Raw genomic sequence first — 12,200 nt, 5'->3', positions numbered from 1 at the left:
CAAGGGTTGTTGAACTTCTGGGATCCTCTAGAAACTTAAATATTTGTTGAGCTATGTTAAAAGGACTCTGGAGCACACAAAGATTTACAAGACAGGTGTTGTCCTCTAGGTGCTTTAAACTTAGAAATTTCAGCATATCCGTGATTTACGTGACATTTTCATCCTTGAAGAACTAACTTAATGGCCATTTAAAGCAGGGACAGTTTTCCAGAGTGAAGAAATTTGGCAATGCACGTATTTCCCAAGTTACCCTATTAGCTAAATGAAAGATTATGCTGCATACTTTGCCGATTTTTCTTCAGTAAAAACCTGTATAAAACACTAACAAGGTTCTGTTGAATTTAAGTGAGTGTCCGAGAACCACAGATATTAGAAAAGGCAGAAAGATTCCTGAGGGTTAAGGTCAATCATTTTCTTTCTGCATCAGACCACTCAGTCTACACTGCCAAGGGCTGATGTGGTTCATCAAATGAAATGAAATGAAATGAAATGAAGGGGGGGGGGGGGGGGAAATGTTCCATCCACTTATGCGTGACAAGAACGAGTATTTGGCTGTAATGTTGGCGCAAACGCAAAATATTCGTGGTAGTCCAAGAAGACGGAAGATTGTAACGTTTTCCTGTGGCTCTCACCCAGAGGAAAGCCACCGTTACCGAGAGCAGATCCAACCAGAAGCTCTTCTTTGTGTCCACGTTGCCAGAAAGGGAGTGGGCGTCTTGCCTTGACTTCTTTCTTTACCACCGTCCTTATTTCTGATGTCAAGAAAAGCTTTCTGTTGGACCGGCCCACTGGCAAAGCGTGTCGGCTCAAGTTGGAGACCAGGGCACCTGGGGCTGGGACTCAGCAGAGCGCCCCTATCTCGGGGGCTCAGGTGCCTGTTCAGCGAGGCGCGCGCCGCAGCGTGCTCTCCAAGCCGCCCCTATTGTCTGTGGTGGGGGCAGGGCCAAGCCGGGGAGCAGGCTTGCGAGAGGAGCTGAGGGTCCCGGAGGCCGAGGACCCGGGGCGGGGGCGAGGGATGTCGACGAGGGCAGCCCCCGGAGTTGCAAACGCTCGACCCCGAAGTGGGAGAGGAGGCAGCCGAACCAGCGGCGGCTGCGGCGGCCCTGGCTGCAAATCGCCGTCGTGTGGTTGCTACTGGCAACCGAGCCTCTGCCTCGCGCGCAGCCCCGCAGCCCCTGGAAGGAAGGTGGCGAGGGGAAGCGGCTGCGGCGCGGCGGCCACGCCGGCTCGGCGGCCCACCGGGCTCTCTCGCTCCCGCCCGCGCCCCCGCGGTCCCTTCGGGCTTTGACCGCAGCTGTGCGGCACGAAGGGCCGAAGGACTCTTCCGTTGGGGGTGTCGCCGCCTCGCAAGCGTCAAATTACTGGCGCCCTCTGTGAACGCAACATGGCAGCTCCGGGCTCGAAGACTGGGTTCATTCAGTCCGCCGGGGAGGCGGGGGCCGCCGACTCGGCGGAGCGCCCGCCGGCTCGGGTCCAGGCCGGGAGCCAGTCCTGCTCGCGCCCCCGACTCCGAGCCGGGCCGAGCAAAGGGCTGCCGCGCGCGCGGACTCGCCGCGCGTTCAGCCCCCGGCCCTTTGTTCTCCTCTCGGTAGGCACCTCACGCTTTGGGGGCTTTTGAATGGAAACCCTCGAAGACCCGGCGACCCCGGGTGGGACACCAGGGCCGCCTGGCGCCCTCCAGATTTGTCCAGCTTTCCCGGTCCCCGAAGGTGCTCCGGGCAGGGCTGGAAGCGCCAGTGCGGGGTCCCAGAGGAGCCGCCTCTCGTCGGGTGGGTTCCTTCCCGCTAGGCCGAGGCTCCTCCCGCCCGAGAGGTGTGAGGCGGGAGGCCGGGGCAGGGGTACCGGCGGGCGATGAGACCATGCCCGTCACGCCCGCAAGGACGCGGGATTCTCCGCGCTGGGGAGAGAGGAGAGCTGCGGGCGCCCGCAGTCGCCCCAGTCTCTGAAAAGCGGGGAGAACCCCTCCCCCACTTTCGGTGTGCGCCGGGCTCCGTCACGCTCCACCCCGGCCTTTGGGCGCGGGTGGAGGCCGCCGTCGCCCGGAGGAGACGTCCGCCGCCCCGGGGGTCGAGCGGGCGAGCCGAGCGGTCCGCCGGGAGTGGGGGAGGGGGTTCAACGCCCCCCAGGGGGGAAGGCTAGGGGGGAATTTTGAATGTTTGAAAACCGCGGCGTAAAAATGACCCTGCCACGTAGACAAGCCAGTTGTGACGTTCGGCACAACGTGCTACTGAAATACCAAAATCCGCCACCAAATGGCGGCTCCTGCAGTCTGCTGCGCTGATAAAGAGGACTCGCCCGGCGTCGCCCATTTTAGGCCGCTTTCACTTCGCCGCCGTCCCCCCCCGACTCCCCTTCCCAAGCCCTTCCTTTCTCTCCCGGTTTTGGGGTGCCAGGCCAGATGAGCGTTGCCACCCTGGGGACCCGGCAGGCGCAGGCTCTGTCGGAAGCCGGCGGCGTCCCGGCGTCTTTCGGAGGCGACCTCCCCTGCCTCGGACCGCCAGCCGCCCCGCCCGGTGGCGTGAGGCTGCCAAACCTCTCGGGTGCGCCTGGCCCCGAGACCTATTTGGGCGTCGCCTTTGGGTCTCCAGGTGTGGGCCTTTGCCCGGATCTTGAGATTCCTGTCGCGAAGCCACCGCCTCTTCGACACCGCCACCCAGCTAAATGTCCTTCCCAGGGGATTGGAGCCGTTCTTCCCAATAAACGAGCTCAGCTGGCGGACCCTCTCCCATCGGCCTTTCCAGTCAACCGCCCTCGAAGCGCGGCCTGGGGGAACCTTCGAGAGGGCAACGCCGTGCTTTCTTAATAATTCAGTTTGCAGTCTATCCGACAAAATCTCAAACTGCAAGGACACCCCGTTTTTGAAGGAGAAAGGGCGTAGGATTTGAAGCCGGAGGAGGAGTCGGGGGCAAAGCGAGGCGGCTATCTGGAACGGCACCGCAAGAATGCGCGTCGGTGGGCTTTGCAGCCTCCCCGGACGTGGGTCCGTTTCCCACCCGCGCTGAGCTCGAGGCCCAGGGGCCGGTCGCCGTGCCTCCGCGGACGGGCAGACCTGCTGAGGTCTCGGCCGGTGGGCAAGCCTTCGGCAGGAAGGTGGCCGCCCTGGGAGGCCACGCGCACCCCGCCGTCGCCTCCCCTTGCCGCAGGTTCCGACTTTGGAGGGACGACTTCCTTTCGTCACCTCCCGAGCCCGCAGGGCCTGAGAATCTTGCTTTCAAATTTGGCGGGATCCGAGTCTGCCGAACCCAGGGCGGCGCGAGGCGAGCGGCGCACGCGCAAAATGGCCTCCCGGCGCCCCGCGGCCCTGGCTCACGCGCAGGGCCTGGCGGAGCCCCCGCGGCGCCGTGGTAACCGCGGTCTGCACTGTAGCTCTTAACGCTCCTCCGCGAGCGGCCGGTTAAAAAATAAGGACGGGGAGCATGGCGGTTTCCTCCTTAACGTGTCCTGTTGGTAAAGGCTCCCTGACCGGGAAGACAGCGCGGCCGGGAAGGGGAGGTCGTTTTTCTCCAGGCGGTCGTCCTGTGCCTTTTCCACCGGGCACCAAAATATAAGAAGCCATTTCTTTCTTGTCTTTCTTTTTCTTTCTTTTTTTCCTTTTTTTTTTTTTAAGCCGTTGCTCTTTCCAGCCTAATCACCCTCGCCCCCGCTTTTTCTTCCGAGCGGCGCACTGCGCTCCTGTCTTCGGCTTTGTTTGAGTGTCTTCCACTGTTGGGGGGCATTGAGAGCAGACACTAGTTCCTGGACAGATTTCTCTATCTCCAGTAACCTCTTTATCCATCTCGGTAACGTCCTCCTTCCTTCCATCCCAATTTTCGACGCGTTTCCCGAGGACCCTGGTCCGAGTCTTCCAAGTCTCTGCTCTCGATCTGAGTTCTGGCTAAGTTAGAGGGACAGAACTGACAGCACCAAATAGGCACCGACCTTGAAATCGTGTATTCTGTGAAGTTTGGATTTTATGATGACCCAACAATCAGAGCAAGAAGTCATCGTTTTCCTGAAATGTAGGTGACTCCAAGGGAACGACACCTGCTATTTTTGAAAGTTCCTTCTCACGTGTCTGGAAGGTATATTTTAAGAGAATAATGGGAACAATTTAACTCATTGGGAGTTCTGTTGAATGCTTACTATTTATTTGGAGGGTTAAATGAGATTTCGGGATGAGTCCTCCACATGCACTTGAACTTATTCAGAAAAGTCAAAAGGATCCTAGAATAGCCTTTGCAGTGATAAATGACTTGTGATGTCGTCGACTTGATGAAGACGAGGTTGAGAGTGGAGTCTTCATGTGAGACCTCTAGAAATTGCACACTAAGAAAAAGAAACTGGTGCAAATAAAGGAAATCCGTTTCAAGAACCAAAAGAAGAAAAAAACGTTAAAAAAAATTAACTGCGGAAACAGGAAACACTCGACTGTGTAAACATTTTCGGAGACTTTCATAATCAAAACTGGGCGATCTTGAGATTTGCAAGGAGACCCACAGGCTGAAGGTATTCGCGGGGGTATTTCCCAAATCTGACTTACTAGGAGGTTCTAACATGTGATACTTTCTCTTCCTTGTAAAGGACTCGGCTATCTGAATTGTGGTCCCAGTTTAATACAAGGTTTTATTTGGGAGGAGTCAGAATGTTTTTAGAGCGATCTTAGAAACAATCACCTGTTGTGCTATTCATCTTATACTTGAAGAAACATCCTCAAGTGAAATGACGCTCTCTAACCCAAAAGCTTTATGTTGAAGCTGCCTTCTGCACTCTTTGCACATCAGATGTCTTGGAAGTACATACTGTTGTTAAATAGGATCATCTTAAATGCAATTTCATCAAGACCTTAGCTGTGGATAAAGTGTGAGGAGGACTGTATGAGGGAAACAATCATAGTATTTCAGAATATGCTGTAGCCCCCATTTCTTAGAAGCACTAGACTAAATCAGAATTCCCAACTATCATTCCAGGGGCAATGAGAAAAAAATATATATATTTACCAAACCTTTAAACTAGAAAAGAAGTGAAAAAAAGAAAAAAGACCCACTTCCATCATCCCAAGATTCTAAGAGACTGGGTCCCATGTGCAGATTTTTTCTAAAATTAAACTTCCATCCCCTCAAAAGATTGCCTTAGGTATTAAAAAAAATTTTTTTTTTCATTTCTTGTTGGCCATTGGAAAGTAGTATTTCACATGGGTTCTGTGTTGATTTCACGAAACTTTATCTTGATAGGCCTATACCACATGTCTTCTGAAACTCCAATGCCAAACTATTAGGAAAAGAGTAAGAGGAGAAGGACCTAAGGAAGCCCCTCCGAGCTTACTCTGTATGTCGCATTGTACCTCCAGAAATCCTAACGTTTGCCCGTATGAATATTGAAACGAAGCAATATATGGTTGGTAGGTTAAGTCAACTGAAGGGCAGCTTTCCCCCCCCCCCCCCCCCGCCCCCAACTCAGTGCAATTAACGGCCGGCAATTTTAAAAGCAAAAAGTACTTGCAAAGTGGTATGCATGTGTAAAGCAAGATAGATCGCTATTTACACAACAGTAGTAAGCCAGCCTCATTCTCTTTTTGCATTTAAGCTAAAATCTGTGAAATCAATTTAGGCATTTTCTGTGGAATATTTTGTTAGCACTAACTTTGTGGTATAGAATCCTAGAATACTTTTACAGAAACAAAAGCCAAACTTAAATCCGACTTTTCACGTACCCTGCTTTTACTGCTTAGAGACACAAAGTTAGCAGTTTTGATATGGGTTGTAAGATTGAAATGTTTTAAAGTGGTAGCTTAGCAAAAGTTTTCAATCTTAATTGTCAGAACTGTGAAAGCTGGTTATGGGGGAATGCAAAACGTAATCTTTCTTCTGTTATATTAAAAGACAGAGACATTTTAGTTGAAATACCCTTTAACGCTTAAGCAATTTTCAAAGGGAATAGGGGGGAAAATCCTTTCAAGCAAAATAAATGCATGTTTTCAAGAATGGGAAAACAGTGTTAAGGAAGCCATAAATGCAGTATCTGATATTTTAATAAGGAATTCCAAAAATAAGTCCATCATAAAAAGGTTGAGATGTAAAGTCTTTGGGTTCTGTGTTGAGTTCACAACTTGATTTTGTGTAAGTCAAGCGACAGGTCCACTAGCATTTGAAGTTTTTTTAGTCTTTGAAAAATATTTTTTCATTCTTTATATACATGATCATCCAAAGTAAAAATATCATTTGAAACTTCCATTAACTAACTTTGCTTTCTTAGATAACATCATGAAAAACTTGAGAAGCCTAGAAAAATGAGTTAAATTCACCAAAATTGGCAAACATGGGTAACTTTTACTTCAAAGATTGTAAATAAACAGATACATCTTTCAACTGGGCTTTCAAGCTATTATACAACAAAGCATGTACTTCTTTAGCAACATCACTATTTAAGACAGCAATTGATTCTCTTTAGTTTTACCTGTTGTAATCCACAATAGGGTTTCCAAAACTTCTGCACATTGTGCTTTTCATATCAAATTTTATTAAAGTCTTAGCTATTTTCTAAATGAATATCCTTTTTATTGGAATTTCCCCATTACAAATGAAATTTAATTTTACATCTATAATTAGAAACAACACTTACAATGGGACTGTACAAATTTAGGTCAAAATAAAAATATATGTATTTCGTGGTTTCATAAAACTTCATTTACTGTATCTTTAAAGAAAGCAGAAATAACAGCAATATATGTAAAAGTAATGATTTAATGACTATAAGCAAGACAAAGCAATAGAATTGTGCTTCTTTTGCAGACTGGGGACAATGAAATGTTTAGCTACAATTTTCCCATACAAACATGAAACGATATTCATATAGAATAAACACCCTCACAAATAACTGATGGGTGATGAACACACACCAAGTTCGACCAAAGCAAAACACAAACTGAAAACTGTTGGGATTATCCATATTTTAAATTCAACATGTTCACTCTGTTTAAAAATTAATACCTGTAGAAGCTAAAAATAAATTGCTTCTATTTCAAGACAATAGAGAGAGGACATGTCATTGTTCATAGCTGTAAATGCAACTCTTCACTTTGAAATTCCTGCTATCCAACATATTAAAATAATTTCAGATAAAATGCCTTCTTCCAGCAATTTCCTGGTTTACTTAAAAATTTGTTTTAGAATTATAGTGATGGATACGCATTTTAAAAACACATTCATTCCATCAAAAGCAATAGGAAATGAAGACACTATTTCCAAATTCCTTAGTTAAAAGTTTTTCTTTACTGCAACAATTTAAAAAGTAAATATGTATTACTAGAGAAAATCAGTATTATAATTTGCCAATTGCTTCCAATGAAATAGAATTTAGAATGAGAGATCCACATTAAAAATATTCTATGCTGATAAGGCTCAAACAGAGGGTATCTGCAAAGGTCGAACCAGTTGGGAGAATTTTAACAACCATTTCTGAATGCATGAAACACAATATTTTCTTTATAGTATTTATAAATATATCATACAATACTGTTTCCTGTTATGTCATATACCAATATGGCATTGTACAACAAGCATAATGCCATCTGATTCTTACAAAAGCGAATCATTTAAACAAGTCAGTAAAATAAACGGTAGTACCCGCTTTTAGGCATACAGATTGTAAAACTGAAGTTTACTTTCCTTTGATCGGTTTTGTGTAGCAACAGAGAAGTAAAAATCAAACAGGAATCAAAATGGCTAAATATGCAAGAAGTCGTTATTCACAGTGACATGGCTACATAGAATGCATTATTCTATGCATATTCTTTCCATTTGTTGAATTTCAAGATAAAAAGCACTTGTTTTCTACAGGTTCACAAAACAGCATAATAACAAGAACAATCAAGGAGAATGTAATGTAGGCGTTAGTTGAGATTAACAAACTATGGCCCAATGTTTATATCCACTGCAGAGTATTTTCAAATCCGAACAATGGTTACAGAAACCATTTCCCATCTTTCCTAACACACAGGAAAACATCTTGCCTGCCTTCTCAGAAACCAATTTATAGGAACAATCTTTCTTTTCGATTAACGTCCATATGAATACCACATCTAGTCCATCTTTTATAGCCAAATTTAATGTCACTACAAAAGAAAGCAAATTGGACGATAGTCACATGTATTAGCATCTCTAAAGCTGTAATGGCATGAAGATATCTATATAAATCAGGGACTTAAAATTTTTTTTCCTTAACAGTCTCAGGTATCAACCAGAAGAAGTCGCTGACGACCCATTTACTGACGATTTTCGAGGTCTATTGGCAAAGGAAGATTGGTGGTTACCGCTGGGGCTGCTGCTGGTTCCGTTCATAGTACTGGAAATGTGAGGAAACTGAGGGTGAGGAGACTGAACTGGAGTGCTGGGACTAGGCAAACAAGAAGAGGTGGAGGGGATACCTCCTGCTGGGCTGTTGGCCTTGTCACTCCCAGAGTCACTTTCCAGTTCTCCAGCATTTGTCAGTCCATCTCTCTGGTGACTGATCTTCATTCTTTTACAAGTAGGTCGAACTCTGTATTTCAAAGGAAGCGGACCATTCTACAAAGTTAAAAGGAAAAAAAAAAAAATCAGTCCTCTTTAAATACGGTTTACCACAATAATCTTCAAGTATTAGATATGCTACTTACCCTTCTCCAGGTGTAAATGTAGGCAATATCCATTAGTGTGTAGTAATCCTTTAAAGGTTCCTCTTCATACATGACATCGATCTATTGAAAAATGATACTTCAATTATTAAGTACCGTAAAGAACAAAGGTAAATCCAGATTTTCTTTGTCATCTAAATACAATCCAAAAATGCTTCAAAAGACATTCTCTCCAAACACTCGGACAAAGAAAGACTCCCCGTTGAAACTTGAAAAGGAAAAGAGGAGAACTATTTCCTGAAATCATGAAGGAATTTATATTCATAGCATAAAACAAAACTCAGACTAAACACTTTAAGAGATAGTTCCAATTAAGTCCTGTATTTAAAAAAATCCACATTAAATGCACCAAGACTATAAGGCAGATACCTGGAAAGTATTAGGTATGTCCATTTTACTTCTGAGAAACTTTCTTAGGTGCATCACAGTCATTGCTGCTGGGCAACGTAAATATCTCTTATCATTCACCTAAGAATACAGTTAGAAAAGTTGTTTCTTAAAATTCTTTTCAGCTAAGAAAAAAGTTTTAATTAGATTGCCTCAATATGAGAAAAGGTATGAATACCAAAGCTGAGACTGACTATATTTTCAACTACACTTTGAGTTTACTATTATTGATACTAAATAAACAGATTCCTGACATAGTAAGAAAACTGTAAATAAAACAAAGCATTAAGCATTAACTCTTTGAAGCATTTTGTAAGAATAGTAACTACATACAAAATAAATTCTATCTAGTTACTATCAGATATAAATCACTCTTAAACATCAAATATGATCATTTTCTCCCATCTGACAGCATCATCTGGCCCTAGAATATTCTAAAGCACAGCATACACCCTCATAAAATCTAGAGGCCAAATGCTGTTTCTTCTATAGGTTTTTGTGACATGAAACATACCTCCTCCTTAGGTTTCTCCTTGTCTTTGTTTACTTTCCGATCCAATCTAAGAAACATAACTTTATTAGTGGAACAATGTACCCATGAGAGGATTAGCATAAAACCCATTTCCTACAAAATTTACCTGTTCTGGTCGAAGAATTCAATGGATAAGCTTATTATCTCATCATCAGTTATAATTCTTTTATCTTCATCTGCAACTTCTCCTCTATCTTCGTTAGAGCCATTGGCAGCTATGAAGACATTTTGAAACTCAATTTTAGAAAATTAAATATGTAATTAAAATATTACGTAGGAAGACGGAAGTGGTACTTTAAATTAAACTCAATTTTAATAAATTACTGAATAATAAGTTCTCCCTCCAAATAAAGTGTCTTTTCCCTTCTAAAGATTTTACCATCAGCTGAAGGATGAGCTGCATAAAAATCCCTTCTTCTTTTCATTTCATCTAGAGGAGGAAAAAGAAAGTCTTAAACATTTGTTATAGTAGATAAAACAGATAAATACTTTGTAAAAACTCATTTGTAACCAAGTTACTCACTTTTGAAAAGCCCTGGAACTAATTTGTATACAATATCTTGGAGAGTTTTATCTGACCTGAAAAAGAATTAGAAAAGTAAATTCTTAATTTTAATGGCAAAAACCTTAGATGCTCATATCAGTTACTATACATTCTTCATTTTCTTTCTCCTATAGTATTTTACTTGATTGTGAAAGTCTCCATCAGTAAGATAACAATTATGAGAATAAAACTTCTTTATGTAGTAGTACTCTTTAATCAATAGAAAAATACTTTTATTTTATATTCATTAATTCTTCACATTTCATGGAGTCAAGAGAAGTGTGCCTTTCAAGTTATTAAATTAGCTAATAGGAAAGAGAATAAAGAGAAAAGAAAGGAAGCATTTTAAACACACTCATTCCTGCTTGTCATAAAGTCAATAAAGCAATGCAGAAATGGAGAACGAATTCAGATTTTTAAAGATGTGTAAATAAAAACCTTAAAATCCACTTGAACAGTTCTCAACTTTGTCTAAAGTTAGTCATCATTAAAATGGCAAGAAATGAGCAACCTCCACAAAGCATACACATCAGGTGAAGATTCAAGAGTAAATTTTGTGTGAAGAAATAAAACAGGATAGCCTTCACTAAATTATGCAATTCCAGTAACAATTACAGACTAATTTTAAACATTTTCTTACCTTATATTCAGTAGTGGTCTGGTTTTGTGAACTTGGACATCACAGATAGGACAATACTTGCTGGTCTCCAAGTAACGTACAATACATGTTTTACAGACTAGACATAGAAAAATGAAGTTTTGTAAGTTTAGAGATTAGATGCTAAGCATTAAAATCAGGGTCAAAAATGGAAAACTAGTAGTAAGAAAATGCTAAACGCCAAAAGGTATTTCCAATTAAATAAACTTCATCAATATCCTGAGAACACTTGTCCACTGCATACTTGTACTTATAAAATGTTTAAAATACGTATTAACAAAAATTCACCAAATCCAAGAGTAGAAAATAACTCCATCATTTTGTACCAACATTCTCAAGGACTGAGGCAATTGTTATAGTTTTCAAACATCAGAAAGAAATGTGAAATACACATGACACAAAGAAAGCTCTAAAACTTTGCACTTACAGGAATGTAGACATTCTATTATGGTTGTGGCATCAATGAAGTACCCTCCACAAAGCACACACATTAGGTGGGGATTTAGCTCAGTGATCTTGATTCTGGTTGTTCGATGCATTTCTGCTTGATAAAAGATCCTGCAAGACACAGAAATATTGGCTATAATCCACAGAAAGAGAAACGAGATTATCTCCCGACTTCTAGTCACCGTACACTCTGAAGTGCTGTGGAGTTCATAAAACTCGTTTAAGACTGTACAGCTGGGCTGTCCCAACGTTTTCTACAGAAGGAATTTACTAATCAGACGTAAATCAATTACAGTGAAATGATGAAAGAGGATTCAACTAAAATAACTTCTGGTCCCTCAGGTCATTCCAGGAGGGAGAAGAAAAGGTCCGGGGTGGGGGCTGGGAGCTGAGAGTATTCGGGTCTCTTTCTTCCATTTGTCCTCTAGCCTAGCAGCCCCAAGGCTGCTGCAGACGCCACACAGTCCCCGCAGATATTTACCAACCGCCAGGGCTTGTTCCAGGTCTCCAAATTTATTGTAAAACTTCCTTATGGATCTTCAGCTGAAAATCCGTGAGCATGCCCTGGCTTCCCAGGGGTTCTTGTTGTTTTAGGCGGTTCCAGCAACCAGAACCTGGCACGTTTTCACTCGATACAAAGGGAAAACAAATTCTGCCCTATCTGCATCCCTGGCATTTCCGGAGCTGGGTGCTGGGGCCGCAGAAGCACCTCCAGTCGGCCTCGGGCTGGGGCCTGAGCGCGCGGACGCCCGGGGGCCGGGATGCGAGGGGCGGATCCGGCGGCGCCCGCGGCTCCGTCTCGCTCCGGATTCGGAACTCGCCTCTGTCGGGGTTTCCATAGCAACTTACACTTACACTTGGCATCCGGCCACCGCTGCAACTCCGCGCGGAGCCGGGCCGAGCCCGGAGCTTCGGCAGGCGTGCGGGGCGGCTGGGCGGCGGGGCGGAGGCGGCGGCGGGCGCGGGGGAGGGGCCGGCGCGGCGC

At 44.3% G+C, this 12,200-nt stretch overlaps 1 protein-coding gene and 1 long non-coding RNA gene across 4 annotated transcripts; one reads left to right on the top strand and one right to left on the bottom strand.

Moving 5' to 3' along the window:
* Positions 1 to 2,210: 2,210 nt before the first annotated feature.
* LOC125918629 (uncharacterized) lies at positions 2,211 to 8,369 on the top strand. The gene is made up of 2 exons (XR_007456518.1): positions 2,211 to 4,485; positions 8,202 to 8,369. It is a non-coding gene; the product is annotated as an uncharacterized LOC125918629 (long non-coding RNA).
* On the bottom strand, positions 6,702 to 12,154 carry BMI1 (BMI1 proto-oncogene, polycomb ring finger). Of its 3 annotated transcripts, none has more exons than XM_049624683.1 (10): positions 12,071 to 12,154; positions 11,196 to 11,326; positions 10,751 to 10,847; positions 10,090 to 10,145; positions 9,946 to 9,996; positions 9,673 to 9,781; positions 9,549 to 9,594; positions 9,017 to 9,115; positions 8,630 to 8,710; positions 6,702 to 8,540 (listed from the first exon to the last, which is right to left on the bottom strand). In XM_049624683.1, the coding sequence occupies exons 2-10, from the start codon at positions 11,305 to 11,307 to the stop codon at positions 8,211 to 8,213; spliced, it is 981 nt and encodes a 326-aa protein (XP_049480640.1). In that variant the 5' UTR covers positions 11,308 to 11,326; positions 12,071 to 12,154; the 3' UTR covers positions 6,702 to 8,210. The 3 variants fall into 3 exon arrangements, with proteins under 3 accessions (XP_049480640.1, XP_049480639.1, XP_049480641.1); XM_049624682.1 differs by lacking the exon at positions 12,071 to 12,154 and adding an exon at positions 11,697 to 12,031; XM_049624684.1 differs by lacking the exon at positions 12,071 to 12,154 and having other exon boundaries at positions 8,239 to 8,319; positions 8,402 to 8,540; positions 11,196 to 11,675.
* Between the last annotated feature and the right edge of the window lie 46 nt (positions 12,155 to 12,200).

The sequence above is a fragment of the Panthera uncia genome, chromosome B4 (genome assembly GCF_023721935.1).
Source record: "Panthera uncia isolate 11264 chromosome B4, Puncia_PCG_1.0, whole genome shotgun sequence".
Lineage (NCBI taxonomy): Eukaryota > Metazoa > Chordata > Mammalia > Carnivora > Felidae > Panthera > Panthera uncia.
Note: the sequence above shows the minus strand (reverse complement) of the source record. Positions and strands in the feature narration are given on the sequence as shown.